This window comes from Sorghum bicolor, chromosome 3, assembly GCF_000003195.3.
Source record: "Sorghum bicolor cultivar BTx623 chromosome 3, Sorghum_bicolor_NCBIv3, whole genome shotgun sequence".
Lineage (NCBI taxonomy): Eukaryota > Viridiplantae > Streptophyta > Magnoliopsida > Poales > Poaceae > Sorghum > Sorghum bicolor.
Window position 1 is genome coordinate 49,705,911 of NC_012872.2, and position 26,189 is coordinate 49,732,099.

Consider the following 26,189-nt stretch of genomic DNA (forward strand, 5'->3'; position numbering starts at 1 on the left):
GCTAAGAATGCCCTACGTCCAGTGAGGTCGGTGATCTGTATTGCCTTGCACCCAAGAGTGCTCGTAGTAGGGGTATACAATCAGGTTGCGAGAGAGGGCTAAGTCCCAAGTCTCGACTTTGGGTGGTGGACAGAGCGCTACTTGCTACTCTGTGTGTGAACTCGCTTAGAGTTGTGGTGTGTGGCTTGAGTCTTGGTTGCTTTGATTGTGTGTATTGTTAGCCGTGTGTTGGAAGCGAGCTCTGGCTCCCCTTTTATAGTCTCAAGGGGGACATAAGATTTTACATGTGTGACTGGTGATCTTCCTCTGGTGAGTGGTGAAGCCACAGTCCCGATCCTGTAGAAGCTTGTCCGTCTCGTCCTTGAGGTATGGCTGACACCATGGTTGTTCCTGTGAAGGGTTGCCGAGCCCTGTTGAAGTCGTGGGGGTCGGATCGGTGTCACTGCTGCACGTCCTGTAACAGTGGGAGAAGACAGCTAATAGTGACACTGGTTAATCTTTCTCATTCCTCTTTTACTGTGAGGCGGTACACCACAGTGAAAGAGGTAAGGCTGCATAGTGAAAGAGGTAAGGCTACAGTGGCTGGGGTGGTTGGAATAGTCGCCACCATGCCCTGCCGTAGTATGGGGGTCACTGCGTCTGTCACGTCGTGGATACGGGTGCCGTGTGTTGGAAGCCTGGCTCTGTGATGGGGTCTCGAGTGAGGCGGCGTTTGGCGCCCGAGCCCAAGAGGGGTCGGGCGAGCTGGGGCTTACTTCCGAGGCCAAGGGGTTAAGCGAGCCGGAGTCCGTGCCCGAGCCCTGGTGTTCACAGATGGTTTGCTTTGTCTTTTGCTATTTTTATTATTATGATTTGGATATCTTCTTTATGGTACCTAACAAGTAGCTCTGTACTAGTGGCATTTGATGAGGCTCACCATGGCTCCAGCTCCGCCTCTACGTTGTTGTACATCACTGTATATTCTTATGTGTCACTGTATAGCAAAATTTTTAGGTTTTGGATAGCGTAGTATTTTTGTTTTTATTTGATAATTATTGTTCAATCATGGATTAAGACTTTGTTTTAGTTCCCAAAAAGTATGAAAAAAATTTCAAGATTTCCCATCACATCGAATCTTACGACACATGTATAGAGCACTAAATATAGACAAAAATAAAAACTAATTACACAGTTTTTCTGTAATTTGTGAGACAAATCTTTTAAGCTTAATTAGTTTATGATTGGAAAATATTTATTAAATCGAAACGAAATTTCTACAGTACCCGAAACCAAAAAAAATTGCTAACTGAACAAGGCCAGACTAGGCTCAAAAGATTCATCTCACGATTTACAGATAAATTGTGTAATTAATTTTTATTTTTATCTATATTTAATTATTCATACATGTACCGCAAAATTTGATGTAACAAAATCTTAATTTTTTTAAATTTTTAGATCAACTAAACAAGACCTTACCTCCGACAGGTGCCATCGGAGCAGGAGCTGCGTTTCGTGGCTGCTCCGTCGTAGTACTTTCACAGTACTAGAGTACAGTGTGAGAGCTACGGAGCCTGGCCAAACGAGCTAGGCCTTGTTCACTCAAAAAAACTATTTTTTTTAAATTTCTTATCATATTTAATCTTACGGCACATGCATGAAGCACTAAACATAGATAAAAAAATAAAAACTAATTGTACAATTTACTTGTAATCGCGAGATGAATCTTTTGAGTCTAGTTAGTCCATAATTAGACAATAACTACCAAATAAAAACGAAAGTGCTACAATACCCAAACAAAAAAATTCGGACTAAACAAGGTCCTAATTAATGTCTCGTACTTGAAATCAAACAAACTTAAGTTTGATCATCTTTTAAAAAAATAACTTAAGTTTGATTAAATCTATATAATTTTAGTTAAGATTAAGAACATCAAATAATCATCATTAGTAAGGTTGGATAACAAGCCAGCTCGGCTCAGCTCACCTCATTCAGGCTCGTTAGGATAACGAGCTACCTCGGCTCGGCTCATTCAGGCTCGTTAAGATAACGAGCTACCTCGGCTGGGCTCGGCTCGTTATTTAACGAGCCACAAAACTGGCTCGGTTCGGCTCGTTATGAGCTTAAGCTGGCTCGTTAAGCTCGCGAGTTAGACATAAAAAGTATACAAAATATAATATTTATATATATCTAAAGCTTAGAAATAATAATAAAATAAAAATAATATATCTAATAGTCTTAAGTTAAACAAAATTTATATGAACTAACATCACTGTTCGCCTAAACGGCCGTTTAGACAGTTTAAACGCCGTGTAAACGCTACACAATGATACACCGTTTCCGTTTAATCATCTGTTTAGTCCGTTTAATTGACCGTTTAACCCGTTTAATGGACTGTTTAGCCCGAATAATGGCTAAACGGCAGGTGACCGACTGTTTACCGTTTAGCGTTTAGAAAAACATTGACTAACATATCAAACATTTATAAAGTGTAAGACATGAAGTAATACAAAACTATTATAAGTTATGATGACGTTTTCGCGAGCAGTTGCGAGCTAGCTCGAGTTGGCTCGTTATGGCTAACGAGCTAAAATCTTAGGTCGGCGTGCCGAGCTAAGCTAGCCACGAGCCGAGCGAGATAACGAGCTTCGAGTTTTTCGTCCGGCTTTAATTATTAGATTATTAATCATAATTTTTTATAGTAATTTTATTTCAAGGTACAAATATTAATACTATCCTCCAATGATCTAAGAGTAATCAAAATTAAGGCCTTGTTTAGTTTCAAGACGAAAAGTTTTTGGGTGTCACATCAAATATGTTGGCACATATTTGAAGTACTAAACATAGATACAAAACTGTGAGATGAATTTATTAAGCTTAATTAATCCGTCATTAGTAGCAGTTATGGCTAATCATGGGCTAATTAGACTTAAAAGATTCGTCTCGTGATTTACAATTAAATTGTGTAATTAGTTTTTGTTTTCATCTTTATTTAATATTTTATGTATGTATCAAAGATTCAATGTGATGGGTAAAAAAAATTTGGGTAGAAAACTAAACAAGGCCTAAGATTTGTACGGCTGGAAGTGTGAGATGCATTTATTTTGGGTATGTATACAGTCGGCCGTTCCGTTCGCGTCCAACGGCTAGACACTCCATGCTTTCAAAGCAGAGGCCACGCGGCAGGTAGCCTATCGAAGCCCACTACCAGAGCACACACATCTCCCCATGACTGACGACTCCGCCGGCGACTCGTCATTTTCATCCGCCGCCGCCATCCTCGTCGACCGACCCTGAGTGCCGCTATCTGCGAGGGAAGAGGTCGTCACCTCAACACTCAGGCGGCGGCGTGCCAGGTGCTGCCGCTCCCAGGCAGGTGCTTTTGGGGGAGTTTCCTGCCTTTGTCGCCGCAATCACGGCCGCCGGTCATTTGCCTGCCGCCCACGCCGTGCTCAGGCCGCATTGCTTTTCCTACGCGCGCCCGAAGCACTGTCGAGGTGAAGCCCCTGCTTTGTGAGCTTCTTCCTTTTCGCATTTCAGATTTCGAAATTAAATTCAGCACTGTCAAAACCCTCATCCGCGGTTTCACTTCTTCAGTCCCCTCGTCTCCCTCGAAATTTCCTTGAACCATACCCGAAGCTTCAAGCATGGTTCGATTACCTGCGGAGGAGGAGGGGAAGGATGCCGGCACGGGCTCCGGCAGCTGGCCACGCACCCGCCGCTACGCCGTGGGGGATGAGGTCGAGGTCCTCTTCACCGGACCGGGCTTCCGCGGCGCGCGCTTCGAGGCCACCGTCATTGCGCGCCTCCCGGGCTCCGATCGCTACAAGGTAGTCTACTCCAAACTCGTCGTCCGCCGCGGCGGCCCCCCGCTGCGGGAGGTCGTGGCAGGCTCCAATGTACGGCCGAGACCGCCGCAGCCGGCGGCGGCGGGGCGCGAGTTGGAGCTGTTCGATCTCGTCGAGGCGTGCCACAACGACGGATGGTGGCCGGGCGTCGTCTCCGACATCCGGCCCAAGCGGAGGCGGAACCAGGAGACACAGTTCGCCGTGTCGTTCCCTCTGTTTCGCGAGGTAGTGGTGCTCTCGGCCTCGTTTGTGCGGCCCAGGCAGGAGTTCGTGTACGGAAGCTGGATAGACGCCAAGGAAGTGGTGAGCTAGAGCTTTGCTCTGTCGCATAGAAGCTTCTTTTTCATTTAGCACTCCAGCTGCACTAGCTTCACATTAAACAGTTCAGTTCCTGCTTAATTTTGGTTGAAATCCCCACAATCCAAACAGGGACTTAGGATTTTAAGTGTCCATCAATCAATGATATTTATTAAGAAACATAATGTACTCTGTTCAGTTTTCAGGATTAATTTTATTGCGCAACAAACTTATATACTATTTCAGCAAATGAATGCACATAACTATTTTGCAAAAACCTGTTTCTGTACTGGATGCACAAGAGTTTGTTCTTGCATTTCTTAGACCTAAGCATGCTCCATTGTTTTATTGTGTTTATTTAATGTCATACTGATCAGCTCATGCAAAAAGGTATCCAGTAGCCTCTTAGAAGAGTTTTGCATGCATTGATCACGAACCATCTGCCCGTTGGGACGCTCAACCATGCAAGCCAAACAGTACCTGGAATGGAAAGACTAGTGTCACCATAGGTTTATTTGTCTACCATATCCATTTGAGAATAAGGTGGATTCATTTATACATCTGTACAACTAAATCATTGCAAGTTATGGATTGTAACTACGCGATCATGTTTACTCAAACTGCCCAGTAGCTTAGTTTAGACTGTAGGGTTATCTAAGCCACCTTATTCAAGTGCTAAGAGAGCATTTGCAAGGAAGCTTTAAGAGCTCCATGGCATTTTTAGTTTGCCAAATAAATTATCTCATGGTTTTAGTTAACCTGACTTTGTTGGAAACAGATTGACTGCTTCTTTTCACTAATTTGAATGCAGCTGCGAGGGATACCGCAACATGCAGAAGGAAGCCACATAGAAGTGATGTGTGATAAACAGGGCAGAGTTTGGAGGCCGGCTACTATCAAGAAGATGGTCGGCAGTACCAACTATGTTGTTAGCTATGGAAATGGGGAGATCTCTACTGAGGTCCTCCACACAATGTTCATTCGGCCAGAACCCATCTATGACAAAATGAAGTTGGAATATGAATTGAAGCCCTCAGCAGAGGTGGAAGTATATTACGATGGCAGCTGGTCACTAGGTGTCATTGCAGATGTTGGCAGCTGTGAACCTAGAAGATACAGAGTAAAGGTAAAAGAGCATAACAATGCAAATGGAGATGACTACATGATTGTGTCAAGTGCGTCCTTGAGACCCAAGGCCAAATGGGACAGTCAGGAATGGAGGCTACGTTCTACCAAGGTGTTTTACCAGTTTTATCCTCTAATGATGATCTGTCTTGATTTTACTTCTAAATGTTGTTTCTATTGCTTCGCATGATTGCAAGTTCACGATATCTTTGTTTGGATGTGTTGCTTGCAATGTGTTCCTTCGCATGGTTCAAAGTTTACGATATCTTTGTTTCTATTGTTTTAGATGTGTTACTTGTAGTGTGTTGTGTACTAATGACCCCTTTTTGTTTACTAGAAATATGCCAAGAACAGAAATTATTCAGATTCCCAGTATTCACCAGATTCTTACAGTTCATCAGATTCTGAATATTCATCAGATTCTTACAATTCATTAGATTCAGACTATTCATCAGAGTTCTCCACACCTGGTGGAAATAGTGATCAGTATAGCTCAATCCCTAACAAAAGGGTGATGAAAGAAAATGCGCAAACCGAAGAGGTGCATTTGAGGCACTTTTTAAATCTCAGGCAAGATAGAGACAGATTACCATTAAAGGATGTTATGGATATGGAAATATCTTCTGAAATGCATGTATCTACGGTGAATAAACAAGAGAGGGAACTGGAAGGTTTGGGGTTGGGGGATGCAAATGGGGAAGAGCAAATACTGGAAGCCAATGGAGTGGAGAAGTTAATCTGTACACCATGTGATGGAAAAGAAAGGCACTCCTTGCCAAAGGTACACAATCTTGTTTTGAATTATTTTATCTTTCTAGCACCAAAATTTGAAATTAAAGTATTACTCATTTCACCAGCATTCAAAAGTGTGGGCAGTTATTTTAGCAGAAGGCTGGTGCATTTCTCAGATACTGTATCATTCCATTTTTTAGCTTCAATACCTTGCAACTGTTATCATGCACTTTTTTGGTCCCTGATTCTTCCTCACTACTGATTGAGATTCCTTGCTGTTTTCATCTGGTCATGTAATCTAGGCACTTCATAGTAAGAGAAAGGACCTTTCTGTTTCTTCACTTGATGATGTTATTGAAATTGGTAGCGAGTACAGCTGTGGTGATGTTGGGATCAGTGATGACGCTAGCCATGGAAATTTTATTGAAATTAGCGACGATTCTAGTTACAACCCAATCAAAAAGCAAAGGCGGATGAATCTCCCAGATGAAGAACTCCATTCCAATCATTTGATACACAATAATCAAGCACCATATTCTGCATCAAGATTGTGGCAAGCACAGAATCGTCAGCATTATCTTTTGCTAGATGCATCAAGACATTCTAAAGAACATGCATGTAGAAATGTGTTATCACAGTCCACGGAGCCATTGGAATCATCACAGGATCATTCCCACAAGGATGGTGGGCAACAGATTCCTTTGCCTGGTTGCCAGGTCCAAGAGTTTATTCTTGGAAGGAATGAAGCAGAAGAAACACAACTGTTACACCATCTCCATTTAGAAAACACGTTGATGAAACTTGATGATTCTGCTGCTGGATGTGAAAACCATGAAATGTGCCAAAAAATTACAAAGGTAGCAGCTCTTCTAGTGTTTCTCTTTTCTCCTTTTTCCTCTCTTTGAGATATACATATATGATATATCTATCTCAATACTGATGCAGGTGAACAGTTGGGTGGCTGGTACTTCCATTGAAAACAAAAAAACAGGCATTTCACCTGAGGAGGTGGCAGTCTTCTCAATCGGGAAATTAGAACCACCTTCATCTGGACAAAAGGGTGTTAAGGCTGACCTCTTGTGTATTGAATCCCGTAACCATAACAAAGTAAGTACTCTTTGTCACAAACTCACAATCAGCTAATTGTCATATCCATATAGCCTGGTTTTCTTCTAGTTTACTGAATTCCATGTAATTTTTCAATCACTCTGCATCTGTTGATGATTCTATCGGCAGATGGAGATAAAAAATGAAAGAATGGGTATGTCCTTAATCGGGAAATTAGAACCACCTTCATCTGGACAAAAGTGTGTTAAGGCTGACCTCTTGTGTATTGAATCCAGTAACGATAACAAAGTAAGTACTCTTTGTCACAATCAGCTAATTGCCATATCCATATAGCCTGGTTTTCTTCTAGTTTATTGAATTCCATGTAATTTTTCAATCACTGTGCATCTGTTGATGATTCTATCGGCAGATGGAGATAAAAAATGAAAGAATGGATATGTCTCTTGTGTCAGCAGAAGGGTTTCACCTGGAAACCTGTACGAACTGTAAGTCTTGCAAAATCAAAAAAGTAGTTTTTTTAGTGCATTGATACACTGACTGACAGGACCAACTGTTTCCAGCAGACAAGGATATTGCAATTTTATCATATCCTGAATGCAATGCATTGTCACAACAACCTTGGGGTCAATCTCTAGAATCTGTTTCTGAGAAATTAGCAGGACGATCTCCATTGCTTCATCCTAGTGTGACGGCGGATATATCAGCATTTCTGCCACTGACAGTGCCTAACAGCAGCTATCTTTCTCCAGTGTTCTCTACAACTTCCTTGCTGCTGATGCCTAAAAACAAAATGGAGGTCTTTGAGAAGCTACCACAGAATCCACACTTCCGTGAGGCATGGAATTGTCCTCCAGAACGTCGTGAAGGAAAAGCCCTAGAACTTATGGTCTATTTTGCAAACATGGCTGTAAGCATCAAGAACATGCGAATTCAGGATGAACCACGACTTTTTGAAGAGAAGATGAACATCCTATTAGATATGGAAGAAGACAACGGGTTTGAAGCTGGCCCCCTGAAGGTCCGCCTGCATAACCTACTTTGTACAAAGACTTGCCAGATTAACCTCAAGAGCAAGAAGGTAAGATTAGAGAAGGAGATATGTGAGATAGAAGCAATGAACTGTGGATTAGAGCAGCGACTCAAGGTGCTTGACATGTGCGTCATGGGAATGGAAGAGAATAAATACCAGGAGATGAAAGCTTCACTTGACATGCAAAAAACAGAAAATTGGTCATCTATTTCAAAGCTCCAAGTCGATTTGTGTCAAGTTGAGGAGTCACTCAAGCATGCTGAAGCCGAATTTTGTAGTATTGCTACTGCACCATGGCAATCAGATGATGGACCTTTGCTAAGGTAATCTTGCTGAGCTATTATATATGGGAGGTAACCCTTCTCGTCTACACTTGATCTGTTTATGTATATATATGTATGCTTTCTTCACGGATCTGAGAGAGAAAATGATCTTCAGTTATGTGTATTTTGAGCATGCAGTCTGCCCCACCTAAATGATCTTCAGATATGTATATTTTGAGTTGTAATGCTTGTTGCTCTCTTGAGTTGTAGCTCATAGGCAATGTTGCAATTTGTTAAGTTGAACATCCTACGTGATATTTTCAGCAATTAGAAGACCTGTTATTTTCTTGAACATGATATAATAAGTTGACAGGAGTCGAAGAAGGCTCCTACAAGCCCATTAGGGCATGCTTTTACATGAGTGACTAGCCAAGAAACAAGAAACTTAGACTAGCGACCTAAACACCACACTGCGGCCGGCCAGCTATGTCTACCTCTTAAATTTAAATGGTTTTCTTATTTTTTTCAATAGGCATAGGTGAACATGGTTTTAACATGTAGGAAAATCACATGGAAACTGCACCACTCAAAACTATAAAATCCTCTAAATTGGTAGGCGTATCAAGTGATGGGTGCAAGTGCAACAGAGGTCGATCGATCGGTAGTGAAACTTAATTGCTAGCATTTCTCGTCGGCGGCCATGGCGGACTGCGGCTGCTCCGCCTGCCTGCTGGCCGGTGCTGTTGCCCACATGGCGCAGACGAGGTATGCGACGAGGTTGACAACGCCGAGCACGGCCAGCAGCCAGTAGAAGTAGTCGAGGCGGCTGTGGTTGATGGTGTCGCCGAGCCACCGCGTGCAGCTCTTGACGAGCGAGACGAGCGCGCTGCTGAGGAAGAAGCCGAGCGAGAGCGTGGTGAGGAAGAGGCCCGTGCTCATCGTCTTCATGCTCTTGGGCGACCGCGTGATGAAGAAGTCCAGCTGCCCCGTGTAGATGAACGCCTCGCCGGCGCCCACCAGCAGGAACTGCGGCGTCAGCATGAACACGCTGATGGGCAGCGACCCATGCCCTGCGCCGCGACTCGTGGCAGCGACGGCGAGGCGTTTCTTCTCGCAGATTGCCGCGGCGGCCATGCCGACGATGGAGAGGACCAGGCCGATGCCGATCTTCTCCAAGTTTGTGAACCCCTGCCGGCCGGTCATGAAGCTGCGGCAGAGCGGAACGAAGACGCGGTCGTAGAAGGCGAGGGTGAGCATGATAGCGCCGACGAAGAAGACGGTGAGCGAGGCGGCTGGGATCTCGAAGCCGCCCATGCGCCGGTCCATGGTCGTCGCCTGCTCCACGGAGAAGGTGATCATCTGCGCGTAGATGGTCCAGAACAGGATGGTCGTCGCCCACACCGGCATCAGCCGCGCCACCATCTTAACCTCCTCGACGCGGGACACGTTGCACAGCTTCCACGGGTTGGGCGTCGGCCGCCCGTCGCGGCCCACCTCGTTGTCGTCGTCGCCGGCCATCACCGCCGCCCTGTCCAGGCACGGGAACTGGGCGGTGTGGGGGATGCGCGCGTGCTCGGGGCGGTCCTCGTAGAGCGCGGAGGCGGTGAGCGGCTGCTTGACGACGTTCCGCTTCCGGGCGGCAGCGACGAGGACCTGGAGGATGTGCACGATGGGGCTCCCGGAGCTGCGCTTGTAGCGGTACCGCCTGGTGCCTGACAGGAAGACGGCGATGGCGACGAGCATGGCGCCGGCGCAGATGCCATAGGCCCAGCTCCGGCCGACGTGGTCCTGGACGTAGACGAAGACGGTGACGGCGAGGAGCGTGCCGACGCTGATGAAGAACAAGAAGCGGTTGAAGAAGAGGCCCATGGCGGCGCGCTCGCGTGCGTCGCGCTCGTCGAACTGGTCGGTGCCGAAGCCCGAGACGCTGGACTTGAGCCCACCGGTGCCGAGCGCGATGAGGTAGAGACACACGTACAGGACGCCCATCTGGAGCCCAGTGGCCTGCTCGCACGACCCAGCCGCGCCGGATCCGCACGGCGGCGGCCGTAGCTGCCTCACCTCCGTGGACACTGCCAGCAGCCCCGTGCCCTGTCATGTGTGCACACGTGCATGGATCATCTACCATGGCACGCCATAGCAGCAATAATCGAGTTTATTTGCATGAATACATAGTCGTATACTTACGATGGCTTGGACGAGGGCGAAGATGGCGATGGTGAGGTATCGTCCGAGGAAGGAGTCGGCAAGGAATCCACCAAGGAAGCAGAGGAGGAAGGAGGTGCCCATGAAGTCGGTGACCACGTTGGCAGCAGCGGCGCTGGGCAGGTGCATGGTGCCCGTGAGGTAGGTGACCAGGTTGACGGCGATGCCCATGGTGGAGAGGCGCTCGCACAGCTCGATCCCGAGGGCGAGCGCCGCCGCCACCCAGCCGCCCGTGCTGGACTTGTCCGCCGGGCAGCCCCTGTAGTCGACGGCATCCTGCACCAGGTTGCCGCCGCCGTCGCTGGCGCCCCATGCTGCCCTCTCCTGCACCTGGTGTGTCAGCAATCAGCAGTTTAGCATTTCATGCATATGCTCTATGTCCTTAATAACTGTCACTACTACCAAATGTGTATCATCACTTTGCTGAGCTGCAAAATTATACTCTAGAATGCAAATATATATGCACAGCTAAGCTTATTAGAAAATTAGCCTTACGAACCATTGGTTTGAACTGATTATTCCTGGACGAATTATATAGTAGCAAGAGTGTTGTGCTGCTGACTGCCGAGCGATCGAGCAGAAGAGAACACAACACAAGGCTCTGCAGCTAGCTGGAGCGATCGAATGCTGATAAGCTTGTTGGACGACTTGCAAATTGGTGCCTCCTTTTATAGGCACGGAGATCAGGAGACACGCATACGACCGTCGACCGACCGATCAGCTGATCATGGAGAGGAGGAGATCGGCCGGGCGAAAGAGACCTGCACCAGCGGACTGTATGCCCTGGATCTTTCGCCTCCCAAATTGTGGGGCAGCCTCGAGTACAATAATGTTATTTCATTGATAACGCTCAAGAAAGTCTGACCATGCTGGCTGGTGTTGGTGATTGGATGAAGGTCAGAAGATGAGCAGCACTCGTGCTAGCTGCTCCTGAGACGTGGAAACTAAGAAAAGTGAGCTGATCATGGAGCTGACACCAGGGGGGGAGTTCAGCTTCATCAGGAGGGGTGTTGTCTGCCCTCCTTCAACCAAGGGAATGTTCTGGGAGCTTCAAACGGCATCTGCCACTTCATGCCTACGTGGGACCCGTCATGCCGACTAGTGGTCACAATAATGCAGATTGCTACTGTAGCTTTCAGTGGATGAACGGGAGATAAGCTTTACACTTACGGGAGATAAAGCTATAATAGCTATTGCAAAAATATGCATGTGTGTCAGGAGTAGAGGAGGGAGGAAAAAGGAAACGATCACGCAGCTGATCTTGCTGATCTGTCCACCTTTTAATTTATCAACATGCAAGTTTTTTTCATATGCACTATTTTGTAGGTCATATAAAGTGATATTCATTTACACCAATGAGCTAGAAAAGCTATAATTGATCAAAAAAAGATAGAAAAGCTATAGAGAGGCACAAAAATAGGGACAGTTCAACCAAACAAGAATACACATTCGCCATTTCTTAAAACCAAGGTTTTGATGAAGTATGCTTACCTGATTGTATACTTCCATCCCCCCCAAAACAATACAGTTCTGTCTATGTGATGATATATTAGCAAATAGTCGTAAGCTTATTTGTCAAAAAGTTTTGAAATCTTGCAAACACAAGAAGCTTATTTATATTCTTTGAAAGTTTGAGAACACCAAAAGCTACCATTGACTATATATATATTCTCAAAAAGCACACATCACGCATTATTCATGAGAATACACTGCCACTGTCGATAAGTTCACCTAGAATATGCAAGATTCTTAAAACAAATTAACGTCGGATTGGAGTTGTACAGAACTTGTAGTCCTACATTAACTGAAAATGTTGGAGGAAAACTCAACTAGAGAGGCACAAAGGAAAATTTCCATAAAGCCCAAAATTCCTATAGATCCATAATGCATCTCAAAGGAATCAAAAGGAGTTTCCCATATGGTTTATTTTGTTCTAGAGGAGCATATAGAATTTTTTCCCCTGTAGAATTTTTTTTAATGTAAACTAGCAGGACCTACTGTTTATTTTTAAAAAATAGGGGAAGTAACAAGGCCAAGGGAAAATAAAATTAACACATCATACTACAAGGAGGAGATGAAACGGTATCAAACATCTTAGACCTATATGACTCGCAAAATCTCAGAAAGGTGCTTCGAACCTTCAGCACACCAGGTGCAAGCCTCCTCCTTGATTTTGACTCGCAGTGAGGGATTTGATATGTGTTGTTTCTGAAAATTCGCGTGTTATTACGCTTCTGCTAGATTTCCCATGTGAGTAAAGAGAGCAAAAGGACTTTAGCTGAAAGCCTTATTGACTGGCTATCTCCATCCACCAATCCTTTACCATGGAGTAAGGTTGTCATTGGCCGCGCGATGATAGGTGTTGGGAAAGCCGTGCAAAGATGAGATCCAAATCGGAATAGAGTATCGACCATGAACAAACGAGTGAACAACGCTTTCAGCTGATTAGAATCCTCCAAAACTCCCAAGTTTTTCCATTGTTCCAAAGGTGACTTGTTTTAGTTGTGTTGGATTCATCAGTTCATGACACATGTCACACATGTGATGCTCCTGGACCAAATGCTTGATCGATCGTCTTCCTCTGCCTACCATTCCTCCACATTTGTTTTTTGGCTGTAGACTACAGAAAAAGCAGCCTCCCATTGCATCTCCTCCTCATGTTGGATCAATGCACCGCCCACTTTTTGCACAGTCCTGTTTTCCTCCTCACACCTGCAGGACCTGATCTGACCTTCCATTATTTTGCTGTCTTTTTACTGTGTAAACCTCCTGCAAATATGGACAGTACATGAATGGGCAGGCTGTTCCGATCCTCACGCGGAAAAGGTCGATGGAGCTGCATCTTTTTGTCCAAAATTCAGAAAAAGTAGGGTATCTACCTCCTACCCTACTGATCGATGCTGACAACTTGTCAATTGTAAACCTTCCAATCTAGACTCTAAATCCTACACATGTATAGTATCAAAATTAGCCTCCATTTATAGATTCCAAATGTTAGGCATGCACAGTTGGCAGATTCTGCTTTGATTGCTGCTGACCAAATAAGCAGCTGTTGAAATACATACTTTTCCAGAAAAAAAAAACACCCGCTGTATATAGTTAGAAGGAAATTTTAATAAGTACTTTCATAGATATGACTAATCTGAATAAATGAAATATTTTGTTCAATGATCAAAATTTAGAAAGATTGAATCTAGTATGAAGCAATAAGAATATGTGTGCGGAAAAATTGCTACGGCTAATGTCTTTCCATTGCATTATCTGTAAGTAAATATGTCAATAACACCATAGCTTGATTTAATAGTAGCGGCACTAGCTTACTCACGAAATGTAGTCGATGCAAATAAATAATCATTGTTGCTTGCATATTTTGTGACCTTCAAGTTAAATGTCAACAAACATGTGACCTTCAGGCACCACTCTCGTATATATTTTATATGATTTTTGGTGATCATGAGGACACTGGGTGGTAGTTCCGAATGAATGGTCTGCAGGTGCAGAGAGACCCACGAATAGCTCCATTGATCACGATGTGCTTGCCTTCCAATTTCTAAAAGGGTTATGCATGGTCGGCTATTGCACTTCGACCTAAATTAGCTGAATGGCCAGGAGAGGTAAGAACATATAAGGTTTCTAAAAGCAAGGGGGAGAATAGAACATTTGAGAGGAATACTATAAAACTGTGAACTGTCGACACCTCTTGTTCATGATTGCAAATTTTGTTCTCTGTTTATACAGCTTACCTTAGCTTGTTGATCCATGGATATGCATACTGTACGGACATTGCTCATGCTCGGGTCTCGGGAGTGTAATTAACTATATTTCTATAAAATAAGGGCTCCCTTTTTCTTAGTGCTCATAACACCCAAAAATCAATCAAGAGCACCCTAAGAACAATTAAAAGGTCATGAAATCGACCAAGCAAGAAAAGAAAGTTTTTGGAGGCAGAACCTTGGAAATTCCCAAATATAATAAAAGCTCCAGATTTTAGGGAGGTAGAGATTGGGTGTGAAATTGAATCTTTGATATCACTAGATTTTTTTTATTTTTAGATAAGGGATATATAAATATCCGGCCTCTATATCCGAGGATGTACACAGCCAATTATTACAACGTTTGGGATAAAAGAAAAAGAAAGAGCAAGCCATGGTCTTAAACATTGACCAGGAAATTAAACCAAACAGTAAACATGTTTCCATCCTTTATTAGAAATCTCCAAAGCAATTGTCTCCAATCTCTTGCTTATCGATGTGAGGATGTCCTTGGCTTGCTCATCATGCTGCAGTGGGGCCCAAAAGCGGAGCCAATACGCTCCCCTGAAAATAACCTGCATAATGGAGTTAGTTTTGAGTTTGTTAAATATAACATTATTCCGGCATCGCCAGATGGCCCAACACATGGCAGCCACCCCAACCAAGATCACACCTCTAAGCCTCTTATGCTGATTATGAAGCCAAGTGCCAAACATATGGCTGATAGATCTTGGTTGAGTTAAATTTGTAGCAAAGGAGATAATTCTCCAAATTATTTTGGTAAAGGGGCAATCTATGAATAAGTGTTGGATAGTCTCATTCATATTACAACAAATACATTTCTGGCTCTCTTTCCAATTCTTCTTAGCGAGGTTGTCTTTGGTTAGGACAACACCCTTTTGTAGGAACCAAAGAAAGATTTTAATCTTGAGGGGAATTTTTATTTTCCAGAGAGTCCTATGACGAAAAGGTGGTTGTGTATCAATGAGATGGAGATACAGCGAACGGACAGAAAATAACCCAGATTTGGTTAATTTCCATCTAAAAAAATCTGAACCACCCACCAATTGAGCATTAGAAATCTGTGCTACTAAATTTAGCCATTGTAAAAGTTTATTGTCCACCAGAGCCCTACGAAAAGAGATGTTTAGGGGACTAGAAGCCAACACCTTCGATACAGTTGCGTGGCGATCACGCACTATATTATAAAGAGAATGCTGGGATACAAGCCAATTCTAGCAAATCAAATCTTTGGATGGAAAAAAGCTCAACAAGCTAGAGCATTTCTTCCTCTCTCTCTCTCTCTCTAACCCTAAGTCAAACTCTCAACCACTCAAATTTAGGTGGTGTTTTTATACTACTGAATGTACATAGTTGTACATCTTTTTTGTTTTATACTGAGTCAAATGTATCGAATTTTGACTAGTTAAGTTTATAGGAAAAGTGCACTGATATCTACAATATTAAATTAGTTTTATAAAATCCACCATAAATATTTCTTCGTAATATATGTCAATTAGATCCATTAGAATGTGCACCATGAAATATTTGATATGGGAGATGTTACATTTTCTTATAAATTAAAAAATAGAGAAGTTTAACTTAGAAGAAAATTAAAGGTTCTACTTTTTAGAACAGGTGGGAAAAAATGTGTATCATGCCAAAAGAAACATACCACACTAACCTGTCTTGATTTAGGTTGCTTGGTTCTATTTAAGAGTTGACTACGAGTTCAACTCACAGTCACCTTGTTTCGGCCTCCTAAAATTCCACTTTTGACCTAAGTATGCTGATCTCCAACCAAAATACTAGACTATGAACCCCAAAATAATCAACGCTATAATCTCTAAAACCAAACTATAGTTCCAAAATTTTTTACAAAATGGACACTGTAGTACTTTCGTTTGTATTTGACAAATATTGTTCAATCATAGACTAACTAGGCTCAAAATATTCGTCTCATAAATTACAGACAAATTGTACAATTAGTTATTATTTATATTTATATTTAATGCTTCATGCATTTGCCGCAAGATTTAATATAACGAGGAATCTGAAAAATTTTACAAATTTTTTTGAAAAATAAACAAGGCCTATGAGAATCCAAAAGATGAAAAACTAAACTTGAGAAGTCAACTTCCAGTTCATGGGGACTGAAACTGGCTTGGTCCACATTACCATACGTCAACTCGAATGTCAACTTTCTATCCATAGACCTGATATTGTCGACCTGTCATGCACACCTTTCAACTTAGAAATATGGATGCGAAAGTGAAACTGCATCCGGAAGCCAAAGAGCCATGCATGTTATCTATGTAGAAGAGAGAAGTCGGACATTGATAGAGATACATCAAGAACAGCTCTAGGTAGGGCTTGTTTGATACAGGGTGGCTCGGCCCGTGAGCCAGTCCAGGCTAGCCATGACGGGGCCAGAGAGCATAAGTGCTCTTGTTTGATTCACTGGACCAAATGAGCCATGTTATTGTGTAAGTGTGTTTGTTTTGCTTGTAACAGTGGATACACCTACCTCGCATCCAGGAGCAGACAAAGTTACCACCACTACACCACAACATCAGGTTTACCGATGGACAATCTGAGACTAAAAGCGGATATAGCGACAGATGATCTGTCGCTAAAAGGTTATAGCGACAGGCTTCTGTAGTCTGTGTAAGTCCTGTCGCTAAAAATCTTTAGCGACAGACAATACTTTTAGCAATAGATAGTTTGTTACACTGAATATTTATAGCGAATGCTCTGTGATTCATGCGACATCGGAAGAAGAGTAGCGCACCAGCTCACCTGTCTGTAGCCTAATTTGTCGAAGGCGCTGGCAGATTCTTCTTGAATGTTGCCCTTGCTAGACATCGAGGCCATGGAGGCCGAGGTGGTTGCCACTCATGCCGGCGGCGGTCGCGGCGACGAGGCTTTGGTTCGAGCGTCGTGTGAGGCGCTAGGACGGGGCCTACTAGTGACGAGATCCATCGGTGGTGATATTGGTTCGCGGAAGTGCCGAGACAGAGATGTGGACAGCGGCGTAGAAAGGGGAGAAGGGCCACACAGGCAAAGAAGCTAGGGCTCGGAGGAGTCATGCGATCTCAACCATCGGATACAGAGATAAATGGCTGATAGTGAGGGAGGGTGTACCTGGGATTTGTGAGAGTTATTGGGCCGATCTGGCATTTTGGGCTAAACAAAAGCTCTATTAGCCCGAAGATATTTATGTTTTCTCATTTTCTTTAGTGCAGAAATATGTGTAAATTCTAAAAAGATATATTATTGTATAAAGGTGTGACTAAATTTTTTAACAAAAGATATATACATATATAATTAAAGTCTTCCACTTTTGTTTTGGTCATTTGTCCATTTGAATTTATTCAAATAATTTCAAATTTAAATTTCAAAATACTAGAACTTCGAATAGAATTTTGGCATAGCAAACGATCTTGTGATAGCGAACGATTTAAAATGAAAAGGTCGTCAACATCAAAATTATAAAACACACAAAGATTTACATCGTTTGTTTTAGCCATTTCTCCATTAGAGTTTGTTTGGACAATTCGAAATTTGAATTTTAAAATTTGATAACTTCAAATAGAATTTCGGATTAGTAAATGATTTCAAATGTAAAAGGCATCAACAACAAAGCTGTATAACTCATTGAGATCTACAAGTTTTGTTTCGGTCATTTCTCCATCCGATTTTACTTGAACAATTTAAAATTTGAATTTCATGACACTAGGACTTCGAACCGAATTTTTTGATAATAAAATAATTTCTAAAGTAAAAAGTCATCAACAACAAAGAAGTCATAGATATCTACACCTTTTATTTTAGTCATTTCTATATTGACTTTGAGTAACAGTAAGTTAATCCAACCGTGACCCTTCGTATGTTATGTTGTGCACAAGGTTTAATGTTTTTTTTAACAGATTTTATGTTTTTATAGTTGAAAGGAAATTTTGTATTTTTAAAGTGACTCTAAATTGAATTGTCATTGTACCATGTGGCGCGAGCTGGATGGTAGGGGGGCATGCGAGCTAGGTGTGAGGGCCCACTTTTTAGCGACAAATAAATCGACGGGACACCTATTTTTAGCGACAGACCGACAATGAATTGTTTAATAAGGAATTAGCGACAGATCGTTTGTGAGTTATCTTTAGCGACAGATCATCCATCGATAAATATAATTTTTAGCGTCAAATGTGATACGGTGTTGTGGTATAGTGCACCGATCCTTCCCTTCCTCATTCCTCCCAGTAATTTTATCGAACACATGCTAAGCTAGCGTGTAGCTGGGACTGGGGACACACTAGCTGCAACTCGGTCCCTGCATAGTAGCGATGGCCTGCTCGAAGCTCATCCTCCACGCGCAGTGTCGATGCCGACACCCTGCTCGCCACTCGCCAGAGCCGCCGTAATGCCCTTCTCACTGCTTGCCCACACAGTGTCGATGCCCCGCTCACCACACGCCTGCACTGCCGCAATGCCCCGCTCGCTGCTCGCCCGTGCGGCCATCGCTTCCTATTTCCTGCTCGCTTGTACGGCTATGTTAGTTCCTTGCTGTGCTCGTGAGGCACCCGGCCTCCACATGCAACCCGCTCGTCGACGCCTCCGCCGAGTATCTCCTCCTGCTCCAGGATGCTCCTACGCTCTCCAACCCACACCTCATCGCTGAGCTTTGCTGCCTTCATGTCTGTCGTGGACCGGCTGCGCTTAGTGAAAGCCGACATTGGTCTTGCATATGCATTTAGGAACGTAATGTGCTAACTCAATTTTTAAAAATATTTATAAAATATGCTAACATACGTACATAAGGTGATATACTTGGTGGTTAGTATATTTGAACAAGGGTTGACAAGTCGTGGAAAAGAGAACTTGGTTTTCGCTATGAAACATTGACCCAATAATGGATTTGGATCGATCTGACGCTGGCCATCGAGTCCGGTCAATTACAGAGTTGGCGCAAAGTCTGGGGCATAGACCCGGCCTTATTTAGTTCGCAATTATTTTTTGGTTTTCGCAATTGTAGTACTTTTATTTTTATTTGATAAATATTGTTCAATCATAAACTAACTAGATTCAAAAGATTTATCTCGCGATTTACAGGTGTAATTAGTTTTTGTTTTTATTTATATTTAGTGCTTCATGTCACAACTAGATTTTTCAATTTCTTCTAGTAATGTAGGGTTCTCCTAGTGTTTTAGCATTCATAATTTAGTATAAACTTTTCCTAGTAAATGCCTCCTAGTGAGGATTCTCTAGTGTTTTGACTAGTGGTAGTATTTTATTACTAACTAAAAACACTAGGAGAACTCTACTATTTTGATAGTGTGTATATATCGCAAGATTTGATGTAACCTGAAATTTTGAAAAGTTTTTGGTTCGACTGAACTAAACAAGGCCGACGAGGTTGACCGGGCGTAGGACCTGCGTGTCCGGTCACTTTCTACCAGAGATCGGATGCAAAGGAACGGACACGCATGAACAACTGTGCTAGACTGCTAATACACCTGGCTGATTCAGCCCGGGCGTGGCTCGAGCACCTCCCTAAGCGTCTGATCCACGGTTGGGCAGACCTGGTTAGGATCTTTGTCAAGAACTTCCAGGGCACATACGTACGCCCTGGGAACTCCTGGGACCTCAGGAGCTGTCGACAAAAGCCTGATGAGTCTCTCCGAGATTTCATCAGGCGTTTCTCCAAGCAGTGCACCGAGCTCCCCAACATCACGAACTTCGACGTCATCAGAGCCTTCATCGCCGGCACCACCTGTAAGGAGCTGGTACACGAGCTCGGGCGTAAGACCCCCATGAGCACTAGCTAGTTGCTCGATATCGCCACCAACTTCGCCTCGGGTGAAGAGGCAGTTGGTCCAATTTTCTCCGATGGCAGCGCCAAGGGGAAACAGAAGGCCGAGGCCACCTAGGCCTCGGGTTTCCAAGACCCTAAGCAGAAGAAAAAGGGTCGTAAGGGGAAGCAGGGTCGGTCGAACGAAAACTTGGTCGCCGCGGCGGATCGCAAGAACCCCAAGCGGGCTCCTGCTGGCCTCGGTCTCTTCGACGAAATGTTGAAGAAGCCATGCCCTTATCATAGGGGACCCACCAAGCACACCCTCAAGGAGTGCACCGTCCTGCGTTGGTACTACACTGGCATTACAGCCAAAGAAGACGCAGAAGAACCCCCCAAGGACAACGACGCCGAGGGGGAAGGCTTCCCCAAAGTCAAGAACTGCCTCTTGATCCTTGGGGGACGCACGGCTTATCTCACCGCGAGTCAAAGGAAGCACGAGCTCCAAGAGGTCTGTGCGGTTAGCACCGCCACGCCCTCATACCTCAAGTGGTCGGAAAGCGCCATCACTTTCGATTGATAGGACCCGGATCGGATCCCCAATCCCAAGAGTTATCCACTCATCATCGACCCCATCATCACCGAGACCCACCTCTCTAAGGTGCTGATGGATGGAGGCAGCAGCCTCAACATTCTTTACGTCGAGACCCTGGCCCTCATGGGTATCAGTAAGTCTCGGCTAAGGAATGAAGCATCACCATTCCATGGAGTGGTGCCAGGGCACTGAGCCCACCCGCTCGGGTAGACCGATCTGCCTGTCTACTTTGGTTCTTACTTTTGACGTGGTTGGGTTCTCTGGGACCTACCACATGATTCTGGGAAGACCATGCTACGCCAAGTTGATGGCTGTCCCCAACTACACCTACCTCAAGCTCAAGATATCGGGCCCAAATGGCATCATCATCGTCAGCACGTCGAGCCAACATGCCTACCAGTCCGACGTCGATTGCATTGAGCAAGCTGAGGCTTTGGCCGAATCGCTGTCCATCATCACCAGCCTCAGCGACGTCGACCAGGACATCCCCGACCCCAAGCGTCACGTCGGGAGCTTCGAGCCAGCGGAGGAGACCAAGCTCATCTTCCTCGACCCCGAGGTCTCCGAAGGCAAGGCGTTGAGGATTAGCTCGAGCCTCGACCCCAAATAGGAAGTAGTGCTCGTCGACTTTCTCCGTGAAAACACCGACGTGTTTGCGTGGAGTCCCTCTAACATGCCAGGCATACCGAGGGAAGTCGCCGAGCACTCCTTGGACATCCGAGCCGGCTCCAAGCCCGTGAAGCAGCGCCTGCGCCGATTCGACGAGGAAAAGCGCTCGGCCATCGGGGAGGAGATCCAGAAGGTGCTGGTGGTCGGATTTATCAAGGAGGTATTCCATCCCAAGTGGTTAGCTAACCCTGTACTAGTCAAAAAGAAAAATGGGAAATGGAGGGTGTGTGTAGACTATACTAGTTTAAATAAAGCATGTCCTAAGAACCCTTTTCCATTACCTTGTATTGACCAAATAGTTGACTCTACTGCAGGATGTGAAACTTTGTCTTTTCTTGATGCATACTCTGGGTACCACCAAATCAAGATGAAAGAGTCCGACCAGCTCGCGACCTCTTTCATCACCCCTTTCAGAATGTTTTGCTACGTTACCATGCCGTTCAACCTTAAGAATGTGGGGGCTACATACCAGCGATGTATGCTCTAGGTCTTCGGAGACCTCATAGGCAAAATGGTAGAGGCTTACGTGGATGACATCGTGGTCAAATCTAGAAAGGCAAGTGGCCTTGTGGCTGACCTAGATGAAACATTTCGATGCCTTAGGGCTAAGGGAATCAGACTGAACCTCGAGAAATGCGTTTTCAGGGTCCCCCGAGGCATGCTGCTCGGGTTCATAGTCTCTGAGCGAGGGATCGAGGCCAATCCCGAGAAGGTCTCGTCCATTGCAAACATGGGCCCAATCCGTAACCTAAAAGGGTTACAGAGAGTCATGGGGTGCCTTGCGTCCCTCAGCCGTTTCATCTCCCGCCTCGGGGAGAAAGGGTTGCCTCTGTATAGGTTACTTATAAAATCCGAGCCCTTTTCTAGACCCCCGAGGCCCAGGAAGCCCTTGACAAGCTCAAGGCTCTACTCACCAACCCTCCTATCTTAGTGCCCCTCGCCGAGGGGGAGCCACTACTCCTTTACGTCGCAGCCACTGACCAAGTGGCTAGCGCAGCTATCGTGGTTGAAAGGAAGGAAGAGGGGCATGCCTTACCGGGCCAGAGACCGGTATACTTCGTCAGCAATGTTGACGGTCCTTAAGTATCAAATATAATCAGCAAATAAATAAAGAAAAGGATCCAAATGAAATCAATATCCAGACTTAGGGTTTTATCTGACAGAATTCCACGAGTTTTGGTGTTTGTCTATTTCTGCAGGAGGTTATCAGGAATTATGGAAGAAAGGCCCACACGTCGGGTTTACATAGAGATATTAACGTGCCGCGCAATTATCTTACATCTAGAAGAGTCAAGAAGCCAAGGGAACGAACGGGAGACCGGACGGGCTCGGGGGCAGGGCGCCCGCCCTCCCCCCTTGGGCGCCCGCCCTGCCTCTGCATCCAATCACAGCCAATCTCGCAGATCATACTCCACCAACCTAAAGGATCAAGGATAACCGTTCAATCAATGTCGGTTTGATCCGACGGCCCATATTCACTTGGAGGGACTATATACCCAGACCCCCTGGCCCCTAGAGGAGAGCACCTCTCAACCCTAATTCATTATTCATCAGGGAGAAGAAGCCTCTGATCAAGCCCTAGAGCCACCACATCAATTAGATCTCTAGTTTAGCATAGCTACATAGGGTTAGAACTAGAAGGAGTCAATCTTCGATTGGTTTCCGGATCTGTCAAGAGGATTCTCGGTAACTCTCTTTTGTTCTTCAATTGTTCATCTTTGTTCTTCGATATTATGAATATGACTTTGTTCTACTTCAATATATTGATTATGACTTTGCTCTACTTGTTTATATTCGCAATTATATTGTTCTTAGTTTATCATAGTTATATACTTGGCTTAGTTAGATTGGAATTATATACATGTTTAGGATCGTATGCGTTTATCCATCGGATCCATGGATAAATGATAGATATTGTGTAGGCGTGGTGCTTATACCGTATTTATCTGCGATTGTACCCTATATGCCAGATCGCGGGGTAGTTCGTGGTAGTGACAGCTCCATTGATTCTTATATAGTCCCCCTCTCGTGTATAGGGCTGGCAGAGCAACATTATTACAGGGGAGTGATTGCGATGCTTCTCATATTCCTTGATAATATCACTATGCATGGGTGTAGTCCTATCTCGCAATGATTGCTAAGTATAATTGCACTAACTATGATATGCTAGACTGTTTAGTTAAGAATAACTTAGGAAATATTCTTGTAGTTCGTTCTAATTCCATGCTCATGACTTGCTAGAATATCTAATTGAGGTGCTTATCATATTTATATGTGGCAAAGTTATGCTGATCAGTTTAATTATCTTTGTCACCATTCATTACTTTATATATATCCTTTATGTGACACTTATTCCTGTATGAAAGAAATAGATAGATGCTCTCAATTATACATGCAATGATAGATACTCAATTCTGAATTCCATTCTATAATCAACATTGATGTTTAGCAATCCCTTCCCAGTGGTAAAAATATAAATAACGATACCTGGAATACTTCCCGGTTAAAATGCTACATCGGTATTAATCTGTGCGCTTGCAGATCCCATTTGATTATTTATTTAGAAGAGCAATTGCATATTTTAATACCGCGTCTCTTATGTCATGCTGGGGATGACAACTTGGCTTAAGTGGCATGAGGGATAGGTTTGGCATTTTTAGCACCATTATCAGAATTAGAAAACTATCTACTTTTGGTAGTGACGTTAAGAATGCCCAACAAGCATTTTTGGCGCCGTTGCCAGGGAAGGTTGATTACTAATCAGGAATGAATATAGAATTTTGAGTCATCATTCGCATCACTAATGTGATTGAGATTATCAATTCTCTCATACAGTTTTACCCTGATATTTTTTTCTATTTTATCTTATGCAGGGTAATGTATGAATAGAAGACATCTTCCAGGAAATTTTGTTGACAACCCCGAAGCGTTATTCAGAAAAACAAGAGCCAAGCTCAAGAAGAGATCATCAACACTTCAGCACAAAGCTTCATCCAATCAAGAAGATCACCGAAGTTTCACCCAGAACTTGTCTTCAGAGTTCGAAGGCATGGCAAACAAATCGATCCATGAGTTCTTAGCTCCCACTACGGACAACATCCGCACCGGACCTGCTGCAGAGATCGACAGCAACATTGAACTCAAGCCTAGACTTATCAACATGGTGCAATCCAACCAGTTCTGTGGGAAGGCACATGAAGATGCTAGTGCTCATCTCCAACACTTTCTGGAGATTTGCAGCACACTCACCATATTAGGAGTCCCCAGAGATGCTATACTACTTCGCCTCTTCTCATTCTCACTGTTAGGGAGAGCGAAGCAGTGGTTCTACGCTACAAAGGAGAAGAATACTACATGGGCACTCTGCTCCACGAACTTTCTAGCTAAATTCTTTCCCATGGGCAAGACCAATGCTCTCTATGGGAAGATTACATGTTTTCAGCAACAAGATGACGAATCCATTCCAGAAGCATGGGAGCGCTTCCAAGACTACATCCTAGAATGTTCCCATCATGGAATGGAGAGTTGGCTACTGATGCAGACGTTTTATCATGGGCTTGGCAACAGTGCCCGAGAAACCATGGATGCTGCAGCTGGAGGAGCTTTCCTATCACTTACCATATCACAAGCCACAGCTCTTGTGGAGAAGATGACGTCCAACCAAGGCTGGAATGAAGAGAGGACCCAGACACGCAAGAAAGGTGGAGGTATGCATCAGCTCAAGGAGGTAGACATGCTGTCTACAAAGCTAGACCTGCTCATGAAGAAGCTCGATGATAGAGCTGGATATTAGAAAGAAGTTATGCACATCTACGACTCTCACATGACTTGTGAGGAGTGTGGAGATACTGGACACTCAGGCAATCACTGCCCTGAGATGCTTGAGGATGTGAACTACATCAACAACAACAACTACTACTACAACCGTCCTCAGCAAAATCAAGGTTGGAATCAACAGAGGCCTAACTACTCAGGTAATTATCAAGGTAACAATTCTTACAATAATAATAATAATAATAATAATAATTTTCCACCTCTGAGAGAGTTAGTGTCTAATCAAGGAAAGCTAATGGATAACCTATCTAAGAAATTGGCATCTAATGATAAAATGCTAGAAAATATAAATAATAGAATGGATAATTTCTCTACTGCCATCAAAAATCAAATTAGCTTTAATAAAATGATTGAATCTCAGTTAAATCAAATAGCTGCTGCTGTTCCTGCTACTAACCCCGGTATACCATCACAACCGAAAGGGTTAGAATCTGTAAATCTTGTAGACATGTTTGATGCAGGTAACTACTAGAGTAACCCCATCAGTGAAGTTACTACTGACCTTCTGCCAGTCAAGAGAGGCGATCCAGGACGCCCCGTCATCCCGATCTCCATCAGCATGGTGGACTTCCCAGAAGCACTCTACGACTTTGGCTCTAGCGTCAACATTATGCCCAGGGTACTCTATGAAAAATTCTTTACATATCCTTTATTAGAAACAACCATGTGTTTGTAGTTTGCAGATTGGACATTAAGTTTCCCAAAGGGAATATTAAAGAACCTTTGTGTCCGAGTTGGTACCTTGTACGCCCCAGCAGACTTCGTGGTGATAGAGACCAGAAATGATGAGAGGGCACCCATCATCTTAGGGAGGCCATTCTTAAACACCTCGGGAGCTGTCATCTATGCTAGTGCTGCCAAGATCAGTTTCTACATCAAAGGGTGAAAGGAGACATTTTCCTTCAAGAACAAGACTACACAAATCCCAGAGCAATCTTGACATGAACCAAGGAAGAGGACCAACAGGAGGAACAGGAACAAGCAAGTGTGGACCGAGTCAGCTAAGATGG

At 44.1% G+C, this 26,189-nt stretch overlaps 2 protein-coding genes across 3 annotated transcripts; one reads left to right on the plus strand and one right to left on the minus strand.

Moving 5' to 3' along the window:
* On the plus strand, nt 3,599-8,684 carry LOC8075469. 2 transcript variants are annotated; one of them, XM_021457944.1, is made up of 8 exons: nt 3,599-4,127; nt 4,933-5,358; nt 5,584-6,027; nt 6,281-6,835; nt 6,924-7,085; nt 7,215-7,334; nt 7,456-7,531; nt 7,607-8,684. In XM_021457944.1, the coding sequence occupies exons 1-8, from the start codon at nt 3,624-3,626 to the stop codon at nt 8,401-8,403; spliced, it is 3,084 nt and encodes a 1,027-aa protein (XP_021313619.1). In that variant the 5' UTR covers nt 3,599-3,623; the 3' UTR covers nt 8,404-8,684. The 2 variants fall into 2 exon arrangements, with proteins under 2 accessions (XP_021313619.1, XP_021313620.1); XM_021457945.1 differs by having other exon boundaries at nt 7,610-8,684.
* On the minus strand, nt 8,727-11,583 carry LOC110434162 (protein NRT1/ PTR FAMILY 6.2). The gene is made up of 3 exons (XM_021457947.1): nt 11,044-11,583; nt 10,527-10,874; nt 8,727-10,430 (listed from the first exon to the last, which is right to left on the minus strand). The coding sequence occupies exons 1-3, from the start codon at nt 11,044-11,046 to the stop codon at nt 9,018-9,020; spliced, it is 1,764 nt and encodes a 587-aa protein (XP_021313622.1). The 5' UTR covers nt 11,047-11,583; the 3' UTR covers nt 8,727-9,017.